Source organism: Pelodiscus sinensis, chromosome 22 (genome assembly GCF_052426305.1).
Source record: "Pelodiscus sinensis isolate ZL-2025 chromosome 22, ASM5242630v1, whole genome shotgun sequence".
Taxonomy (NCBI): Eukaryota; Metazoa; Chordata; order Testudines; family Trionychidae; genus Pelodiscus; species Pelodiscus sinensis.
In genome coordinates, this window is record NC_143073.1 from 18,225,663 (window position 1) to 18,244,791 (window position 19,129).

The window sequence follows — 19,129 nt, forward strand, 5'->3', positions numbered from 1 at the left end:
CTTCCTCTCCCACCCTCCCCTACACACAAGCCCCTCCCTTTTCCGCTCCCCCTCCTCTCCTCCACACAAGCCCCTGCCTCTCCCACCCTTTCCCCCTAGTTTTCCCCCTTCCCTCCTTCTGCCTTCCACTTTATGGGGCCAGAGTCTGCACTTGGGCCCCGGACTCTGAACCCGGACCTAGGCCGAGTGGCGCAACGTGGTGCTGAGCAGTTTTAAAGTCCCGGGCCATGGGTCACGTCACGGCTGGATGTCTCCCCGCTCACCTGAGAACGCCACGCATGGCAGCAGCAGCAGCAGCAGCCGGCAAGGGGGAGCTGCACTGAGAGCTGCACACGGCAGGGACAGGCTGAGGTTCGGGGGGGGGGGAATGCTCTGGGGCTGGGGTGAGAGGATGTGTGGGAGGACCGGCAGGTAGGGTCTGGGGACCGCTCCAGGAAGAGCCGGGGGAGCGACCCAGCTCCAAATATTGCTGTAGCAGGGCCCCCAGCTCTGAATATTAACTCGCTGCCCGTGGCGCCCGGGCATGGTTCGTGGGGCCTGATTCGGAGGAATCGGGCAAATCGGCCTAAGGCCGGCCCTGCTGCTCATCTTGTTGAGCCAGAGGTACAAGTCTGAAAGCTGGGGGAATTTCCCGGTACCTTTCTGTCTGTGATTCACAGAGAAGTGAGGGTATGTCTACACTACAAAGTTAATTCGAACTAACAGCCGTTAGTTCGAATTAACTTTAATAGGCGCTACACTAGCGCTCCGTTAGTTCGAATTTAATTCCAACTAGCGGAGCGCTTAATTCGAACTAGGTAAACCTCATTCCACGAGGACTAACGCCTAGTTCGAATTAAGTAGTTCGAATTAAGGGCTGTGTAGCCACTTAATTTGAACTAGTGGGAGGCTAGCCCTCCCCAGCTTCCCCAGTGATGGCCACTCTGGGTCAAACCAGGGAAACTCTTCTGCCCGCCTCCTGGCCCCGGAGCCCTTAAAGGGGCACAGTCTGGCTACAGTGCTTGTGCCAGGTGCAGGCCTGCCAGCAGACCCTGCACCTGCCTGGCACGGCATGAGCCAGTCACCTGCTACCACCCAGCCCTCCGCCTCTTCCCGGGACCAGGCTGGCAGATCACAGGAGCCTGCCCAGGGCTGGAAGAGGCGGGCGCCCGCCTGGTCTAGTGCAGAGATCGTGGACCTGATCCAGGTTTGGGGGGAGTCCTCCAACGTCCATGACTTTTCTTCATGCACCCTCTCCACACCACTCATGCTTTTATAGACCTCTATCATATCCCCCCTCAGTCTCCTCTTTTCTAAGCTGAAAAGTCCCAGTCTTTTTAGCCTCTCTTCATATTGGACCTGTTCCAAACCCCTAATCATTGTAGTTGCCCTTTTCTGATCCCTTTCCAAGGCCAAAACATCTCTTTTGAGGTGAGGAGACTACATCTGTACACAGTACTGAAGATACGGCGTACTAATAGTTCGATACTTCCCCTCCTCCTTCTTCCTTTGGCTTCCCCCTTCCAGCTCCCTCCTCCCAGGTTTCCCCCTGCCCTCTCCCACCCTCTCTCTTCCCCTCTCCCACCTCCTTTTCCCAGTCTCCCCAGAGGTTAATCCACCCCCCCAGTTTTGTTCAATAAAGAGCGTTTCTATTTTTGAACACGTGTCCTTTATTTTTTACATCAGGAAGGGGGGCTAGAGAGGGGTAAGTGGAAGGGGGTGAGGGAGGAATGGGGCACGAGCCCCCGATGGGGTGGACTAGGGTGGCTCTGCAGGCTCTTTGGGGTGGAAGCTCTCCTGCAGGGTCTCCTGGATCCTGACAGCCCCCCAATTGACCCCCCTGGATGGCAGCCTGCGGCAAGTGCAGCCGGGCTGATGGCCGAGTGCTGTGATTTGCCGAGTGTGGGCACTCAGGGCACTCCAAGACAGGACTGCTTTGCTGTCCCTCATTGAGGTAGACAAGCAAGTGGGGAACCCTTAGAACTGTCTGTCCGAGGTGGGGGTTGGGTCCCTTTAAGCACAGCCCTCGGCTAGCCTGAGGCAGCAGCTCCACGCTCTAAATCCTACCCTGATGCCCCGCTGGCACCTGTTCTGGCCAGGCTTAACTTCGGTTCAGGGTCCACTCAATGTGGACGTGCTAGTTCGAATTATCAAAACGCTAATTTGAATTAGTTTTTAGGTCTAGATGCACTAGTTTGAATTAGCTTAGTTTGAATTAACTAATTCGAATTAAGTTAGTTCGAATTAGTGCTGTAGTGTAGACATACCCATGTATGCAATATTGGAGGAATATCTGGCCCGGAGGCCTTCACTCAGACACTCAGGTCCTTGAGGAACATCTAGCCGTGAGGCCTGTGCTCAGACACTCACTTCTGGAGGAAATTCCATCCCTGCAGCCTGCGCTGTGATACTTGATGCTGGAGTAATGTCTGACCCTTAGGGTTATTCTCAGATGCTCGGTACTGGAGCCTCCATCCCATAGGGTTGCCAGGTGGTTGAAACAAAAACACTGAACACTCCCCCCGTCCCACCCAACACCAGGAAAAAATTCTGTTGAAGAAAAAAAAAGGGGGGAGGCGACCAAAGTTGTTGAGCAAAAAAAAAAAAAAATAAAATAAAAATAAAACAGCATTAAGAGTGAGTGCAAGGCTAGGCCGTGCAAGTGTAGCCGCGTGTACGGAGTTCAGACTAAGGGAGATTTAAAAATGGTGGCGCCCGGGAACATGCAAATGAAGCGTGGGATATGTAAATCCTGGGCTTCATTTGCAACTCCGCTTGCCCTCATTACCCTACCTAGCTCGAACTAACGAGCTAGTGCAGACATACCCTGGATGAGGAAGGGAAGGTTGGGCACGACTCACTGGGGAGTATGTGCAGTCTCTCACTATTGCCCCCTAGGCTGATCAAAGAGTTAAGTCAAGGTACCCAATATTTAGAGACAGAAATGAACCATCTATGATACACACCACACTTATCTTACACAACACAATAATGACACATTTGGTGCCTCCCCTTGTACTTTCTTCCAGAGCATTCACTGTCCATTGTTCTGCTTTCACTCTTGTTGTTTCAAACTATGTTATCGTGTACTCAGCTGGGTGTTCCTGTATTGTCCTGACTGCATGTAGTTACATACTTCATGTACTGCTAGCAGTGCTGGCAGTTCTAGTGCACTGACTTGCAGACACACATTTGCTTTTGACACGGCTTGTCTGTTTCTCATAATATAAGTCTTGCTTACTTAGTTCAAGCACTAGGCCCATGCTTCAACCTCTTCTTTGTCCCACAGGGGACAGTGGGGGATGGGGGGGGTCTGGGCACCAGGACAGGGAGTGGGGGGGGGGGGGGGGGAAGCAGGGTGTTATTGAGTTCCTGGGTTCTCTCTGCTCTGAGGAGAGTGCAATTCAGATGGGAGATGGGGGATCTACACCCCGGGAGCCAGGCCTGGAAGGCTGAAGCCCTCTGGGTGAGCTGTCAGCCCTTCCTGCCAAATGAAGGTCTCTCTGGAGAAGCTGAACCAGCGCATTGGCGTGGCAGAGCTGCCCCCAAGGATGGACTTGACTGGCATTCTCTCCTGAGACCATGCTGGCTGCAAGGGGCCATGTGAACTGAATTTGCCACTGGCCAAGCCCAGCCGTGCCCCAACACCCCTCGCAGCCACGCCCTGATAGCCCTCGCCAGCCTCTCCCTGTTCAAGACATCCCTCGCTGGCCATGTCCCACAACACTTCACCAGCTGTGCCCTACCCCCAATGCCCCTCATCAGCCTCTCCCTGCCCTTGACACCCCTCGCTGGCCACACCCTGATACCCCTTACCCCAACGCTGCTCACTGGCCACACCCTACCCCCAACAGCTCTCGTCTGCCTCTCCCTGCCCCCAATACCCCTCGTCAGCCACACCTCGACACCGCTCACCTCAATGCCCCTTGTCAGCCTTTCCCTGCCCTCAACACCCCTTGCTAGCCACACCCTGATGCCCCGCACCAGCCCCCTCACCAGCCATGCCCCCGACGCCCCTTGCCGGACTCTCTCTGTCCCCGACACCCCTTGTTAGCCACACCCCGACACCGCTCACCTTGATGCCCCTCGTTAGCCTCTCCCTGCCCTTGACACCCCTTGCTAGCCACACCCCAATGCCCCTCACCAGCCCCCTCGCCAGCCTTGCCCCCAACACCCCTCGCTAGCCACATCCCAATGCCCCTCGCCTCGATGCCCCTCACCAGCTGCACCCTACCCCCGATACCCCTCGTCAGCCTCTTCCTACCCCTGATGCCCCTTGTCTGCCTCTCCATGCCCCCTAACACCTCTTGCTGGCCACTCTCCAATGCCCCTCATCTCGACGCCCCTTGCCAAACTCTCCCTGCCCCCAACACCCCTCGCTAGCCTCTCCCTGCCTCCGACACCCCTTGCCCCAACACCGTTCACTGGCCATCCCCTTCCCCGACACCTATCAGCCTCTCCCTGCTCTTGACGCCCCTCAGCAGTCATGCCCTGATACCCTTTACCCCAACACACCTCACCGGCCATGTTCCGCCCCCGATGCCTTGGCCACTCAGCCCAGACACACCTGGACACCCCTCGCCAGCTGGCCCAGACACCCACCTGTTGGTCCCTTGCTTGGCTGGTTTTACCTGGATGCCAGGAGTCTGGCCTCTGCTAGTTAGCAGCACCTGGCCATTGACACAAGCTTGGGCTGCCCACTCTCCCTGGTGGAGCTGGGGCTCTGTGGTGATGGGAAGGTGGTGGCCACACCATGGGACACATGGGAGGACCCCAGGGACCAGCTCTGTCCCCCACCATAAACTTGCTTCTTGCAGTCCAGGGCAAGGGTGGCTGTACTGCAGTCACCAGCTAGGCCCAGTCCCCGGTAACTGCTAAGGAGCCTACTGGGAGGGGGGCTGTCATGGCCAGCGGGTCAGGCTGGGAGGCCCATCCACTTGGGGTGGGGAGCTGATTTGTAGGTGGTCTGGCTGCACAGTGTTAAGCGGGAAGGGTCCTGGGCAGTTCCCCCTGCTCTCACCCTTGGAGCCAGGACTCCAAGGTCCTCTCTCCAGTTCTGGGCTACCATCTGCCCTGATTACCATGGGAGGAGGCAAAAGGGGTCTGGAGCAGGGCACACTTGGGGCAGAGTCCGTGCACTGCAGGGGGCACTGCCCACAGCTCAGCTCCCTTCCCCCAATGCTCAATTCCTGAAGAGCTTGGTGCCCACCAGGCATTGGGTCACTGTCTCCCAGCCTGCGCCTCTTGCCCTTCATCACTCCTGGGGAAGGTGGGGGGTCATGAGCCCCCCACAAGGGTCCCACCTCATCCTCAGTGTTGTGGGGCTAGAGCCTCTCACCTATTTATTACCTGATTAAAGAGGGTGGTGGGACGGTGTCACCCACGGCTCATCTGTGTGTGTGTCTAGGGAGAGGAAAGTGAAGGAGAGAGGCTGCCAGCCTCCATGCCACATGCTGCCCAGCACCCCCCAGACAGGGCGTGCCAGAGATATTACCTCTGCCCAGTCCCCTGCAAATGCTCCTACCCCTGCCCCGCTGCCCCATATTCACTGTTCCTATTATTCCTACTCCTGCCCCATCCGTACAGTTCCTATCCCTGCTCCACTGAACTTCCCACCATTCCTACCCCTGCTCCGCTCCCCCACATGCACAGTTCCTGCCCCTGCCCCCCACCTCCGCCATTCCTACCCTGTTGCCCCACCTCCACCACCACCATTCCTACTCCTCCCCCGCTGCCCCACTTCCACCGTTCCTACCCCCGCCCCTGCTCGCGCTCTGATCCCTTTGTTCGGATGGCAGAGTTCGGTCCCTCTGATCCTCTCTGTTGCTCATCTCTGGATCTTCGCCAGTTTCTCTCGCTGCGGGCCGGGAGTGACGGGCACCGGCGGAGCTGGCCTGGCAGGGGCCGCAGCGGGGCGGAGGGGGAAGGACGATTAGGGCTGGATCCCGGCTGTTCTCCCCACCTCCTGTGCAGCCGCAGGCGGGTCCCTCCCTCGTCTCTCCCCGGTGGGCGGGGACCGGCCCCTGCGTCCCGCCCTCAGCCCCACTCCCCGTGGCTGCCGCCGGCTGCTGCTGCAATGCATCAAGTCCCCGCCCGCCCCCTGCGCCTGGCGCACGCTTTGATTCATTCGCAGCAGTAGCCGGCAGCCGGCTCCTCTGCAGTGCGCCGGGCACAGCTGAGCCGTGAGGGCCCCTGTCTTCCCGACCGGTTCCATCGCCCCTCTGGATTGGGCACCGGCTCCATCGCCCGCTGCCTTCCCGACCGGGCACCGGCTCCATCGCCCACAGCCTTCCTGACTGGATACTGCTTCTATCGCCCCTTTGGATTGGGCACCAGCTCCATCGCTCCCTGCATTCTGGACTGCGCACCGGCTCCATCGTGCCTCTGATCTGGGCACCAGCTTCATCGCTCTCTGCCGTTGCGGACTGGGCACTAGCTCCATCACTCCTCTGTGCTGGGCACTGGCTCCATTGCCCCCTGCATTTCTGAACAGGCACCAGCACCATCTCCTTCTCTGGGCTGGGCTCCAGCTTCATTGCCCCCAGTAGCTGTTGCCCCTGCCTGACGTGGCACCAGCCAATCCAGGCTGCTAGCCTGTGCCTAGGTTGCCCCAGCACCCCCTCCCCCACAAGGTGGGTGTGATCTCGCCACCTCCCGAAGGGGGCACCATGCCCTGATCCTCAGGCAGCTGGCTGGCCACAGGGACCCCATGGGGATTTGCTGAGTGGCCAGTTTGCAGGTCCGCAATGACCCTGAGACAGCGGCTGGACTGGATCAAACTGAGACCCCGGTGATCTCCTCCCCTTGGGGCTTGTGGACCCGGAGTCATTTTGTGGGCTGCAGGATCCAGGTGGCAGCTGCTGAGCTGTAGGCCGGGAGAGTCACGTCCATACAGGGCTGCTGGGGGGGGGGGGGGGGGAAGGGCGAAGGCCCCAGATCTGCTGACAGCTCCACCAGCTCTCCCATTTATGGCTCCCACACCCCGCCCCGTGGGCTGCCCGGGGCTGTGGTGGTGCCCCTTTTCCAGCAGAGCTGGGCCCTGCACCCAGCTGGGGAGTTGTGTAGCACCGGGGGCAGCCAGGCTGTGCTAGCCTCTGCATAAGAAACAGGCTGGCCCGGCTGCTCCTCCAGGGCTCTGCGCCAGGACCAGCTGGGAGCATCCGGCCAGGACATTCCAAGGCGCAGGCTGGATGGTGCAGGGCGCCAAGCCCTAGCTATAAATACCCTCCTGGAAGAGTCCTGCAGGGGATCGTCTGTCCACAGAGCGTGGAGCCGGCAGGCAGGGACAGCAGGGGCTGCGGGACCCCACCATGGCTCCATTGATCCCCTCGCTCTTGCTCTGCCTCGGCCTCGGTGAGTCACACCTCGGAGAAGATGGGGGCCCCGGGCTGTCCAGAGAGGGACTCTTGGGGGCAGAGGTGTTGGGAGAGGGGTGATAGGGCCTGTTTCAGTGGGGACTTCCTGAGCCCTGTCCACACTGTGTCCCCTCACACTCTCCCCCTAGATTCCCAGTCAAGGAGAGGGAGAGAGCCTGGAGCAGGGTGCAGCCACTCATGGGGGTGGGACTGGCCCTGCAACCCATGCTGCACAGTCAGTCCCTAAGGCCCAGTGACGGGATGATGGGGTGGGCAGACAGACTGGGGGACATTGAGAGCCCAGGAGCTGTTCAAAGAGATGCAGGGGCTGATCCCTGAGTGACCCAGGCAGGAACCACAAGAAAAAGTTGAGACACTGAACCAGCTGCAGTTACAGAACAAATAGCCCAGCTCTGGACACCCCCAGCCCTGCCAGTGCCCCTCACTCCCAACCCACAGCCCCTGCCAGCCCAGTCCTGGGTTCCCCCAGCCCTGCCGGTGCCCCTCACTCCTGACCTGCAGCCTCTATAGCCCCCAGACCTGTCAGTACCCCTCACTCCCAACCCACAGCCCCTGCCAGTGTCCCTCACTCCCAAACTACCCTGTACCCTCCAGCCCTGCTGGTGCCCCTCACTCTCGACCCGCAGCCCCTCCCAGCCCAGCCCTGGGCTCTCCCCAGCTCAGTTGGTGCACTGCCCCCAGGTAATTTGGTGCATGCTCGGGGCAGCACAGAGAGACAGACACCCATAGAGCAGGTGCCATCCTGACCTAGCCAACAGTGATCTCCTCAGAACCAGCCTCCATCACCCCCTCTCCAGCTGGCAGAGCCCCCCACAGCTCATCCAAGGACAGGGCCCCTGCAGCCCCTCAGAGCTGGTTGAAGGGAAGGGAGAGGTAGGGGGAAGATATGGGGCAGCTCAGGTGCTGGGGTAGGTCTGGGACTGCTGGAGGAAGGGAGTAGCTCAGGGATTCAGATGAGGGATGCTTGGCTGCATCTGGGGCTGCATATCAGGGGGCTGGGGCTGAGGGGGACTGTAATTTCATAATGTCCTGTCCCCCAAGTGTCCTCATGCTCGGCTGGCTGCGTGGAGGTGGACTCCCACACCGAAGCCGTTTTCGGGATGACCTTCAAGATCCTCTGCATTTCCTGCAAGAAGCGGAGTGAGACCTCGGCCGAGGCCTACACCGAGTGGTACTTCAAAGAGAAGGGCATGGAGACCTTCGCCAGGGTTCGTAGGGGCTGGCCGGGGGCTGGCCAGCTGGGGGCTGGCCTTCTGGGGAGAGCATGGGGCACAGGAAGAGGTATCAGAGTCCTGTCCAGGGCTTTCTCCTGTGTACAGTCTCCTCCTAAACTGCCCGGTCCAGCCATACTGGTGTTACACAGACGTTGCACCACACCTCACAGGTGGCTGCATCTCAGCACCAGCAGACAGGCCAGGTGCCTGGGAGTTCATCACTCATTGGCTGCTCTGGGCTGGACAAAGGAGACAAGTCTTGTTCTGTGCTGGGTGCTCCCTCCCCCCAGCCGAGTGCTGGGTGTTCATTAGTGTCCCCTCCCCCGCCTCAGCGCTGGGTGTTCATTAGTGTCCCCTCCCCCGCCTCATCGCTGGGTGTTCATTAGTGTCCCCTCCCCCGCCTCAGCGCTGGGTGTTCATTAGTGTCCCCTCCCCCGCCTCAGCGCTGGGTGTTCATTAGTGTCCCCTCCCCCGCCTCAGCGCTGGGTGTTCATTAGTGTCCCCTCCCCCGCCTCAGCGCTGGGTGTTCATTAGTGTCCCCTCCCCCGCCTCAGCACTGGGTGCTCATTAGTGTCCCCTCCCCCGCCTCAGCGCTGGGTGTTCATTAGTGTCCCCTCCCCCGCCTCAGCGCTGGGTGTTCATTAGTGTCCCCTCCCCCGCCTCAGCGCTGGGTGTTCATTAGTGTCCCCTCCCCCGCCTCAGCGCTGGGTGCTCATTAGTGTCCCCTCCCCCGCCTCAGCGCTGGGTGTTCATTAGTGTCCCCTCCCCCGCCTCAGCGCTGGGTGTTCATTAGTGTCCCCTCCCCCGCCTCAGCGCTGGGTGTTCATTAGTGTCCCCTCCCCCGCCTCAGCGCTGGGTGCTCATTAGTGTCCCCTCCCCCGCCTCAGCGCTGGGTGTTCATTAGTGTCCCCTCCCCCGCCTCAGCGCTGGGTGTTCATTAGTGTCCCCTCCCCCGCCTCAGCGCTGGGTGTTCATTAGTGTCCCCTCTCCCGCCACAGCGCTGGGTGTTCATTAGTGTCCCCTCCCCCGCCTCAGCGCTGGGTGTTCATTAGTGTCCCCTCTCCCGCCACAGCGCTGGGTGTTCATTAGTGTCCCCTCCCCCGCCTCAGCGCTGGGTGTTCATTAGTGTCCCCTCTCCCGCCACAGCGCTGGGTGCTCATTAGTGTCCCCTCTCCCGCCACAGGGCTGGGTGTTCATTAGTGTCCCCTCTCCCGCCACAGCGCTGGGTGTTCATTAGTGTCCCCTCCCCCGCCTCATCGCTGGGTGTTCATTAGTGTCCCCTCTCCCGCCTCAGCGCTGGGTGCTCATTAGTGTCCCCTCTCCCGCCACAGGGCTGGGTGTTCATTAGTGTCCCCTCCCCCGCCTCATCGCTGGGTGTTCATTAGTGTCCCCTCCCCCGCCTCAGCGCTGGGTGCTCATTAGTGTCTCCTCCCCCGCCTCAGCGCTGGGTGCTCATTAGTGTCCCCTCCCCCGCCTCAGCGCTGGGTGCTCATTAGTGTCCCCTCCCCCGCCTCAGCGCTGGGTGCTCATTAGTGTCCCCTCCCCCGCCTCAGCGCTGGGTGTGCATTAGTGTCCCCTCCCCCGCCACAGTGCTGGGTGCTCATTAGTGTCCCCTCCCCCGCCACAGCGCTGGGTGCTCATTAGTGTCCCCTCCCCCGCCACAGTGCTGGGTGCTCATTAGTGTCCCCTCCTCCACTCAGTACCAATACTGTCCCTTCCTGCACTCAGCACTTGGTACTCCATAGTGTCCCCTCCCCTCGCCCAGCACTGGATGCTCCTTAGCAGCCCTTCCCCGCCTCATAGCTGAGTGCACCTTAGTGTCCCCACCCAGGCTCAGCCACTGGTGTTCCTTAGAGTCTTCCCATGCCAGTACTGGCTGCTCCATAGTGTCCCCTCCCCTGCCTCAGCGCTGGGTGTTCCTTAGTGTCCCTCCCCCACCCAGCACTGGTATCCCCATTCCCCCCTCAGAGCTAGTGCTTCTTAGGCTATGTCTATACTGTAGCCTTCTTGTGGAAAAGCATACGCAAATGAAGCATATGCATGGAATATTGCCACGCTTCATTTGCATAAATAATGAGCAGCCATTTTTGAGCAAGAGGCTTTTGTGCAAAAACGAGCAGTGTAGTTGGCCCCTTTTTGTGCAAACCCCCCCCTCTTGCGCAAGAGCCTGAAAAAATGAGGAAGAACAGCTTTTGCACAAGAGGGGTTTTTTGCGTAAAAAGGAGCCACCTACACTGCTCTTTTTTGTGCAAAAGCCTTTTGCACAAAATGGCTGCTCATTATTTATGCAAATGAAGTGCAGCGATATTCCATGACGCGCTTCATTTGCATATGCTTTTCTGGAAGAAGGCTACAGTATAGACATAGCTTTAGTGTCCTCCCCAGTCTCAGAGGTGGGTGCTCCTTAGTGTCCCCTCACCCGCCCAGTGCCAGGTGCTCTTTAGTGTCCTCCCCCACCTCAGTGATGGGTGCTCCTTACTGTCTCCTCCCCCACCCAGTGCTGGGTGCTCCTTAGTGTCCCCTTCCTCACCCAGTGCTGGGTGCTACATACTATCCCCAACCCTGCCCAGTGATGGCTGCTCCTTAGCATCCCCTCTCCTTCCCAGTACTGAGTGCCTCCTCCCCCATTAGTTGCTGGCTGCTCCTTAGCATCCCCTCCCTTGCCCAGTGCTGGGTGCATCTTAGTGTCTCTTCTCCACCCAGCGCTGGATGCTTCTGACTCCCTCCTTCTCCAGCCCATCACTTGGGATATAGCCAGGGGCCTGGATCCTAGCCCTCTTGCCTGCACCCTAGATTTCACTCCCCACAGTTCTGGGGATAGACCCTGGGGGACCGATTCCCAGCCTTATCCCACCAACCTCCTAGATTTCACTTCCACCCCCCAGTACTTGGGATGTATCCAAGGTCCTGGTTTATAGTCCACCTCTAGCTCCCTAGACTTCACTCCCCCGCAGCACTGGCGATAGATCCAGAGGCCAGGTTCTCAGCACCCTGGCCCCTGTAATTCTCTAGATTTTATTCTCACCACCCCCAACTTTGGGCATAGACCAAAGCCGGCTCCCAGGCCCATGCTCTAACCATTAGACCCCAACCTCTTGCCAGGAGGTTAGAACCTAGGAGTCCTGCATTGAGAACACACTGCATCCATCCTGCCTTTTCTCCCTCGCTCAGCAAGGGATCACTCTGGGATACTGTGGGCCATTTGGGGGGGGTCATTCTCTATGCAGGTGTCATTTAGTGAGACTCTTTGGCGGTCACTCTCTGTGTTGTCCTAAAGGGTCACTCTCCTTGGGGGTCACTCTCTGTGGGGTCCATGGGGGGCACTCCCTATGCGGCTGACCTTGCTAGTTGCCCATGAACTCAGGGCACGGCTGCTACCCTCCTCACTCCCCTGCTGGCGAGCTTCCTCAGCTCTCTCCCCCACCAGGAGCTTCACTGACCACAGCCTGGGAGCCCCAAACACTGATTTCCGAGGAAATGTGGAGTCCCTGCAATGCTGCACAGGCGAGTCACATGGAGACTCATCTGAGACCTGCAGCACCTGGCCTGTTCCAGCCACCCAGTGCCAGCCACTCGCCTCACCCCACTGTTAGGCTGTTGCCCTGTGCTCGGTGCAGCACCAGTGCCCTCCATGCGGTGCCCAACACCTGGGGCTGGCAGCGCTGTGTATGCACACCACTAGCCTGGAGCCCCCTGCTTCCCGCTGTCTCTCTGTGCTGCTGCAGGTTATGCGGGGTGTCTCTCTATGGGTCTCTAGAGAAACCACACTGTGGGTTGGGGGATTGTCTGGGGTAGTGTCATCTGTGCCCTGTCTCCCAGGGACCTGTGGGCTTAGCCTGTGGTGACTGTGGGGTTGTGGTGGATACTGGGCCTCCCCCTTAGGGGCCAGGTGCCCGCCATGGAGTGGAGGTCTTGGGCAGGTGCCCCTTGCAGGATTGTAGTGGGTGCTGGGCCTCCCCTGCATGGCTGGGGTCTCAGAGACCACTATGGGCCTCCCCCATAGCACACAGCTATCTGTCTGATTTCTGGGCCCCCCAGATCCTACGGTATGACCCTGACACACTGCTGGAGGTGGTGGATGAGCGGTTCCAGGACCTGGTGGTGTGGAATGGCAGCAAAAACACGCGGGACCTGCAAGATCTGTCCATCTTCCTGACTAACGTCACCTATGAACATGCGGGTGAATACCTGTGCCGCGTCGACCGCAACCTCACCTTCGACGGCTACATCTTCAACATCGTCATCAACAAGACCATCCACGTTGAGGTGGTGGACAAAGGTGAGTGGGTGGGGTGTGGACAGTGGGTGGGGCCATGGGCAGTAGGTGGGGCCAGGAGAAGGGGCAGAGCTACTTACATAGGGTGATGTCTCTAGCATAAAAGGGGTGTGTATTTGACAAAGCCCTGAATATCAGAACTGACATCTGAGCACCAAGGTGACCATGTACATGAAGCAGAAGCACAAGGACAGGGAAGCCATGGGAGTGGGGCTCCTTACAGAGAGTGGGGCTGGAGACATATGGGCTTTGGCCACATGGAGGGAGGGTTGCACTCATTGGTGTGGGTCTGCATACATAGGACATGGTCCTTGTTCTGACAGTGGGGCAGTATGGACCCCCCTCCACATTCACGATGTGCAGGTATGTAATTGGAGGTTGAGTCACAGGGAGACAGGGACCATCCACCTGGAGGGAGGGGCCATGCCCATGAGGAGTGAGCATATGAGGGGGTGGAGGCACAAGGGGTAGAGGTATGCATGATAGAATTATAGAAAAGAGACTGCAGGAGTCATTGAGTCTAACCCCATACTATAACGGACCAGGTCGGGTCTGGGCACCGCTGAGGTCATCATCTCAAAACCAGGGCTGCTTACAGCCCTCAACTGGAGACCTTTCCCAAAATAGGCCACAAACCAGTCACACCAAGCACTTCAGCTGCCAAGCTGGCCAGCAGGAAGCCTCACAAGCAAAACAGCTCAGACACCCCAGCTCTCCCTGTGCCACAATCAGCCACGAGCCTTACACACAGGTGAGAGGTTATAGATCCTGATCTTACCAACCCCAAACAGATACTCCCGGCCCCAAAGAACCAGCCACAGTCCCCAGTCAATTTACACTTTGGATCTTACCCACAACAGCATGCTGAGCCAATCCCTTAGAATCTAAAATCTAAAGGTTTATTAATAAAAGAAGGAAAAGGCTGAGAGTAAGATTGTTAAGGAGAAGACATTACATGCACCAATCACCAAGTTCTTGATGCAGGTTCTTATCAGAGATGTTACAAACTGCTAGCTTAAAAGTCTCTGGTGTACATCCTATGTCAGGATGGGTCAGCAATCCTTCTCAGCTCTCCGTCCCTGACAAGGCTGCCTCTGGGATCAGTAGCAAGACTGAAGACAAAATGGAGACATCCTCATGGCACTTTTATATTCCACTGTGTCTCTCAAGCTGGAGTTGGTCACATGATCAAGTGATCTATATCTGTGTCACATATCAGCAGCCATGAGGTCCTGGCCAGTCTGCAGGTTTCCAGACACATTCCTCAGGTGTGTATTGGCTGCTCTGAGAGCCATTGTCCATAGAGCAGTGCTAGTGAGCACAGCTATTCACTGTACAATCCTTCCTCACCATAGGCAGTCCAGGCCCATTGCTCTCTGCTAGATAGAGAACATTTACAATACAAGAACAGAGCCCATATTCATAACTCCACATACAAACATCAGACAAGTACATGAGTATCATAAGTAGAATCAGCAGAGCATAAGCTTTCATTTGACACCTTACATGACCCGAACTTTGTACAGAATCTGGGGCAAACGCCCCTGCCATTCCCTCACCCCTGCTCTCCGTGGGTGCAGCAGTGATCTGTCTGTTCACTTTAAAATCCAATACATGACACCTACCCAAACCCCAATAAAATCATCCCAGCCAAGGCTTTGTCAAGCTGGGACTTAAAAGATTCCACCAGTAACCCATTCCAGAGCTTTACCATCCTCCTGGGGAAATAGTTTTCCCTAATTTCCAACCTAGACCTCCCCCACTGCAACTTGAGACCATTTCTCCTCATTCTGCAATCCTTCATCATTGAGAACAGCCTCTCTTCATTCTCTTTGGACCTCCCCCTTCAAGTAGTTGAAGGCTGCTATCAAATCCCCCCTCACTCTTCTCTTCTGTAGACTAAACAAGCCCAAATCCCACAGCCTCTCCTCGTAGGTCATGCGCTCCAGCCCCCTAATCATTTTGGTTGCCCTCTGTTGGATCCTCTCCAATGCATCCACGTCCTATCTGTAGTGGGGGCCCCAGAACTGGATGCAGTACTCCAGATGTGGCCTCACCAGTGCTGAATAAAGGGGATACACAGGAATGGATGGTACCAGCACTTTTGCCACATCAGTTCAGCCTGGGCTGGTGTACCAAGCTGGGGGATGCTTAGGCAAAGTGACCTGGGCTTGGTTAACCCCTTGTGCAGGCTGAGAAATGGAATGTGTGCTCCATAAATCCAGTAGGGGGGCAATAGGGCCAAGGTGGGGCTGGATTGGATATGTGGTCCTGGTGGTGCCAGGAAGTAGCTGGTCTCTGATGTCTGGGAGCAGCCCCCAGAACTGGGGGAAGTGCAGTGCAGACGGCCATTCGTAGCGGGATACTCAGATGGGGCCTGCCAGTGGCTGAGGCAGAGGAGAGGGGCATGGGACTGCTGGGGATGAGATGCAGGGCCAGTCTGATCCTATCCCCCCACTCTGCTCCACAGCGAACCGGGACATGGCCTCCATCGTGTCAGAGATCATGATGTACGTGCTCATTGTGGTACTCACCATCTGGCTGGTGGCCGAGATGATTTATTGCTACAAGAAGATTGCGGCAGCCACGGAGGCAGCTGCACAGGAGAATGCGTGAGTGCAAGGGGCTCAGGGTACAGAGCCCTGCTAGGGATACCTGGGAGCAGCCAATCCTCACCCCTGTCTCTTCACAGCTCCGAGTACTTGGCCATCACGTCGGAGAGCAAGGAGAACTGCGCCGGGGTGCAAGTGGCTGAATAGCTCGTGTGGGCCGTTTACGGGCCTGGGGAACCTCATGTGGCAGGTAAGCCCTGGTCCATAGGATTTGGTGCTAACCTGCATCCTCCCATAAGACTCTGTCTTGCTTCTGCCCCAGCCCGATGGTCCCTCACCTCCTTGGTGGGGGCAGAAAACCTCCCTGCACTCACCACAGTGTTGTGCTTTGTGCCACTGCCCTGTAGGCCAGAGCCAGGGTAGAACCCAGGAGTCCTGGCTTTTAGCCCCCTGCTCTAACCACTAGACTCACCCTCAGAACCATGAGAGAACCCAGGGGTGCATCTACACTGCACCATTATTTTGATAACTAGCGTTATTTCGAAATAACAGTGCGAGCATCTATGCAGCCATTCCACATGTGATTTGTCCTTTTCATATGTGTTCATTTTTTAAAAATTGTATCCTTTGGTATATATGGTTGTGACTATTTTCTTCCACTATTTGATCTGAGGAAGTGGGTCTGGCCCACGAAAGCTCATCATCTAATAAACCATCTTGTTAGCCTTTAAAGTGCTACATAGTCCTGTATTCCAAAATAGTTATTTTGAAATAAGGCGCATGTAGACACTCCACTGCTGCTATTTCAAAATAGCCCCTCACTAGGGCCATTTTAAGTTATTCCTCCCCAGTGCCTCCTGGGGCTCTAAATCGAGATAGTGCGTCTACATTAGGGAAGCCTGCCTCGGACTAATTTTGAGGCTTCCTTGTAGTGTAGACCTCCTATTTCAAAATAACTATTTTGGAATAACTATTCTGGAATAGCTTATTTTGAAATAAGCATGCAGTGTAGACGTACCACAGGAGTCCTAACTTCCAGACCCTATTTTAACCCTAGGCACTGAACCCTTCCCACAGCCAGGAGAGATACACATGTCCCCAGTAGCTGGCCACTTTGAGCAGTGTGTGTGTGTGGGGGGGGGGGGGGGGGGGGGGGGGCACGGCAGGCAGGGAGCCTACCGGAGGGTCCCTCTGGGCTGCTGGCAGGGAGCACCTACTATGGTAAGCACCTCTTGTCCAGAGCCTGCACATGGCATCCCTCTCCCTCCCCTTTTCTTCCTGTCCCAGGTCACAATCCAAACCCTCTACTTTCCCTCCTGTATTCATACCCCTCCCAAACCCTCTGCATCCCACCCTGCACCCCAGCCCCAGGTCACAACTCTCTCCTTCACCCAAACCTCACAGCCCCTCCTGCATCCCATTTCCCTTCTGCACCCAACCTCCATCCCTGTCTCCACATCTCCTCCATTGATATAATGGAAGAGTGTGGCCCTTGATCACTTTCCAAATTCTTGGAGTGCCCCCCATAAAAAATTGTCTACCTAAACCACAGAAGATAACTGCCCACTACTGCTAGCAGCAGTGGGGCTCTCCTTTGGCTGCAGGGCCTGTAGTCAGGGAACCTGGTTTTTAGTGACATTATTTGTTGCAGGCCCGAGGCTACGGCGTGGAATGAAGAGGGGAGTGACTCGAGACGGGGTGCCCCCCAGCTGGCTCCCCACACACCCTGCACGCCTGGGGGTGCCCCTAAACAAAGCATGTTGTTGTGAATCCTAGCACTCGCTCTCCCAGCCCCACGGCGGGTAGTGGGCACTTCGCTCTTTTAGACACATCCCTTTTCCTCATGACGAGCAAGGCTGCCCCACCGCAATGCATGATGGGGGAAGCAACATGGCTGCTGCTCCTGCAATGCAAAGCTTGGGCTGTGCCCTTCAACTCTGGGCACTTGCACTCGTGCTTCCTGGTTTGCATATTTCTCATGCTTCGGATTGTTTTGATGATGTTGCTGCAGGACGTTTTGGGTCTGAGGAGTGGGGGCCTGGTGGGGTTTCCTGGGATAAAGGGAGGGAAAATCAGATTTCCAGGCAGCTTCCAGTCTGTTCCCAGGGGACTGAGCTAAACATCTGCTTCTCAGGGACTTGGGAGAAGTCTGACCACCCACTGGGTTCCTAGGCCTGAGATGGACTCAGAGCAGGTCTGGGATAGCCATAATTGGACTTGGAACAGGATGAGAGATGCCTCCAAGATGGCTGCCCAATGGGTCCCAGCCTGGCCACACTCCAAGGCACTGTGGGGATGAGGGAAATGTCCAAGATTGCCACAAAGGGTTCCTGAGGCCCAAGTGGGATGAGACAGATGTCCAAGATGTCTACCTATCAGAATCCCTGGCATATTCCCTGAAGGAGCCCCTGTTTCCATTCACACATGGGACGTCCCCCATTATCCTAGGGGACTGCTTCGCTGCTTTGTTAATTCCTGGAGCAGATGCCTCTGAGGTCCCCCATGCTCCATCCTCTCCCAAAGGTGAAGGCATGGTGGTTAGGGCTGAGCTAGGATGTGCAGATGACTCCTCCCTTTGTGGGGGGCTGAGATATGGGGGAGCAGCCCCTACAAAAGGCCCCTGAGGGATTTGCTAGTAAGTGCCCCCTGAGCCTCCCAGTGAGTGCTCTTGACTCTGCCCTCTCCTCTCCATACACTGACCCCATGCCTTCCAGCCCCCTATGCAATATTCCCCAGTGCCATATCCCCCTATTGCATCTAGCACCCTAGTGCCATGTCCCCCTGGCCCAGGGGACCCATCACCCCAACCCAGCCACTCAGGGCTCTTCAGGGACTACAGCAGAGTGAGCCCGGCCCTCCCTTCTCAGACCCTTGGGCTGGTCCCAGGGACCCACCCGTCACTGTGCCGAAGGGGCTGTTCATGGAATAAAGAGACTGACTTTCACCTTGTGCTCCAAGTGTGATTCCTGGGTTTGGGGTGACATGGGGCTAGCAGGGGAGAGGTAGGAGAACAAGGTCATGGAGCAGACAATGTGGGGATGTGTGGGGATGGTGATGAGGAGATGCCATGCTTACCTGCTGACATGGAAAAGGTTCAAGGGTATGTGTAATTCCAAATAAATTACTCCCATATCTTCCTCCCAGTCATGCTAGACTACAAATTGCCTCCAGAGGGCAGGACTAGCTCCTAGCTCACTCAAAGTACATCTTGCAGACAAAGCAGCTTTCCCCTAGCAGACAGATGCTTGGGGTCTGGCCACCCACTGACAAAGAGACTGCTCGAGGACATAGGAAGCATCATCCTCAAACCCAGACACTCCATTCCAATGTTGGATCTGACTCTACTTCTAAAGAACCTGACTAGATCACCCTTTGAATCTGGGGACCATTTCCTCTGTTACACGTCTCTCAGAAACGACCGTTCCTGGTCACTATCCCCTCAGTTTGCAGACCAGGGGAAATAGAATTAATGGCACACCCTCCTTTCCTTGAACACAACACCACCCAGGTAACCAAAGTCAGACCCACAGGGACTTGGGCTTCTCACATGAACCAGCTCGTTCCTCTTCCCACCTTCCACCCAAAGCCTGGCTGTGACAACAGTGAGGTTGTACTGCATAGAGAGCCTTGGCCTTCTGTCTGGATGGGATGAAAGCCTTTAGAAAATCTGTACTGCATTGCAGAAAGGCCAAAAGGCAGGCCACTGGCAGGGCTGCAATGTCCTTATCAAGC

The 19,129-nt window shown here is 57.0% G+C and overlaps 1 protein-coding gene across 1 annotated transcript; it reads left to right on the top strand.

Annotated features, from left to right (window-relative positions):
- Positions 1 to 5,854: 5,854 nt before the first annotated feature.
- SCN1B (sodium voltage-gated channel beta subunit 1) lies at positions 5,855 to 18,341 on the top strand. Its single transcript, XM_006121430.5, has 6 exons — positions 5,855 to 7,332; positions 8,397 to 8,563; positions 12,608 to 12,848; positions 15,316 to 15,457; positions 15,538 to 15,647; positions 17,049 to 18,341. The coding sequence occupies exons 1-5, from the start codon at positions 7,290 to 7,292 to the stop codon at positions 15,602 to 15,604; spliced, it is 660 nt and encodes a 219-aa protein (XP_006121492.1). The 5' UTR covers positions 5,855 to 7,289; the 3' UTR covers positions 15,605 to 15,647; positions 17,049 to 18,341.
- The last annotated feature ends 788 nt before the right edge of the window (positions 18,342 to 19,129 follow it).

Coding starts and splice junctions, on each gene's coding strand:
- SCN1B (XM_006121430.5), top strand. CDS start 7,290: ATGGCTCCATTGATCCCCTCGCTCTTGCTCTGCCTCGGCCTCG. Junction 12,849..15,315: donor CGTTGAGGTGGTGGACAAAG/GTGAGTGGGTGG, acceptor TCTGCTCCACAG/CGAACCGGGACATGGCCTCC. Junction 15,458..15,537: donor GCAGCTGCACAGGAGAATGC/GTGAGTGCAAGG, acceptor GTCTCTTCACAG/CTCCGAGTACTTGGCCATCA.